We start from the raw sequence: 1,202 nt of genomic DNA, 5'->3' as shown, positions 1-1,202 counted from the left end.
CTATAAGCCCCTCCCCTCATGTTTCTGATCAGACTCTATAAGCCCCTCCCCTCATGTTTCTGATCAGACTCTATAAGCCCCTCCCCTCATGTTTCTGATCAGACTCTATAAGCCCCTCCCCTCATGTGTCTGATCAGACTCTATAAGCCCCTCCCCTCATGTGTCTGATCAGACTCTATAAGCCCCTCCCCTTTAACTTAGCTCCACCACAAATGGACAGGAGAAGCTGCAGATGTTTGCTTACGTACCTGTGTGGGTGTGGCCAAATGGGGTAGAGCTGTTTTATCATGTTGGTCCCTTCTCTTGTAATACTGGTAACCAAGGTAACCGCTTCCTGTGACAACAAGGAGAGGGAGGGGCCGAGGGGTGGGTAGGGAGCGACGAGCTGAAAAGAGGAGAAGCTGATTGGTCAAAATCAAAAAGAAACAGCAGCAACAACAAAAACAACAACAAGCCGCAGGAGTGCAGGGACCTACCGGTGCTCAGGCTGCGACGCTGGCTGCAGCTTAGCAACAAAACCCTGAAACACAAAACGTGTGTTAAAACTGTGAAAGGGGCGGAGCCACTGAACAGACAGCTGATCTTCATGTTGACCCTCATTTTTGTTTCAAACAAAAAACTAAGATTCAACAGATCCAGGACGGTTTGACAAAACTAGAATTATTTAATCCTGAAGACGGATCTGGACTCAGAGTAAAACTGGTTCCATACCAGGTTTTACAGGTCCTCTGGAGAACAGGGGACAAGGTCTTCAAGACTGGATTTATGGATCACCGAGGGCCACCTGAGCATCACGGTGGTCCTCAGAGGACCATGAGGATCACAGTGGTTCTTACCCTTCAGAGAGACTGGTCTACATGATGGACAGAGACATGATGGACAGAGACATGATGGACAGAGACATGATGGACAGAGACATGATGGACAGGAACATGATGGACAGAGACATGGACAGGGACATGATGGACAGAGACATGATGGACAGGGACATGATGGACAGGAACGTGATGGACAGGGACATGATGGACAGAGACATGATGGACAGGGACATGATGGACAGGGACATGATGGACAGGGACATGATGGACAGGGACATGATGGACAGGGACATGATGGATAGAGACATGATGGATAGAGACATGATGGACAGGGACATGATGGACAGAGACATGATGGACAGAGACATGATGGACAGAGACATG

The 1,202-nt window shown here is 48.8% G+C and overlaps 1 protein-coding gene across 1 annotated transcript in view; it reads right to left on the bottom strand.

Annotated features, from left to right (window-relative positions):
• The window catches only part of pisd (phosphatidylserine decarboxylase), a gene marked incomplete at its 5' end in the record, with an annotated part of 15,678 nt that extends 15,158 nt beyond the window's left edge, over positions 1-520 (bottom strand). Inside the window, 2 exon segments of the mRNA XM_014031279.1 lie at positions 249-385; positions 477-520. Of these exon segments, the coding sequence (XP_013886733.1) occupies positions 249-385; positions 477-520 (181 nt within the window).
• Positions 521-1,202: the final 682 nt, after the last annotated feature.

The sequence above is a fragment of the Austrofundulus limnaeus genome, unplaced genomic scaffold (genome assembly GCF_001266775.1).
Source record: "Austrofundulus limnaeus strain Quisiro unplaced genomic scaffold, Austrofundulus_limnaeus-1.0 Scaffold1215, whole genome shotgun sequence".
NCBI classification, from domain to species: Eukaryota; Metazoa; Chordata; class Actinopteri; order Cyprinodontiformes; family Rivulidae; genus Austrofundulus; species Austrofundulus limnaeus.
Note: the sequence above shows the minus strand (reverse complement) of the source record. Positions and strands in the feature narration are given on the sequence as shown.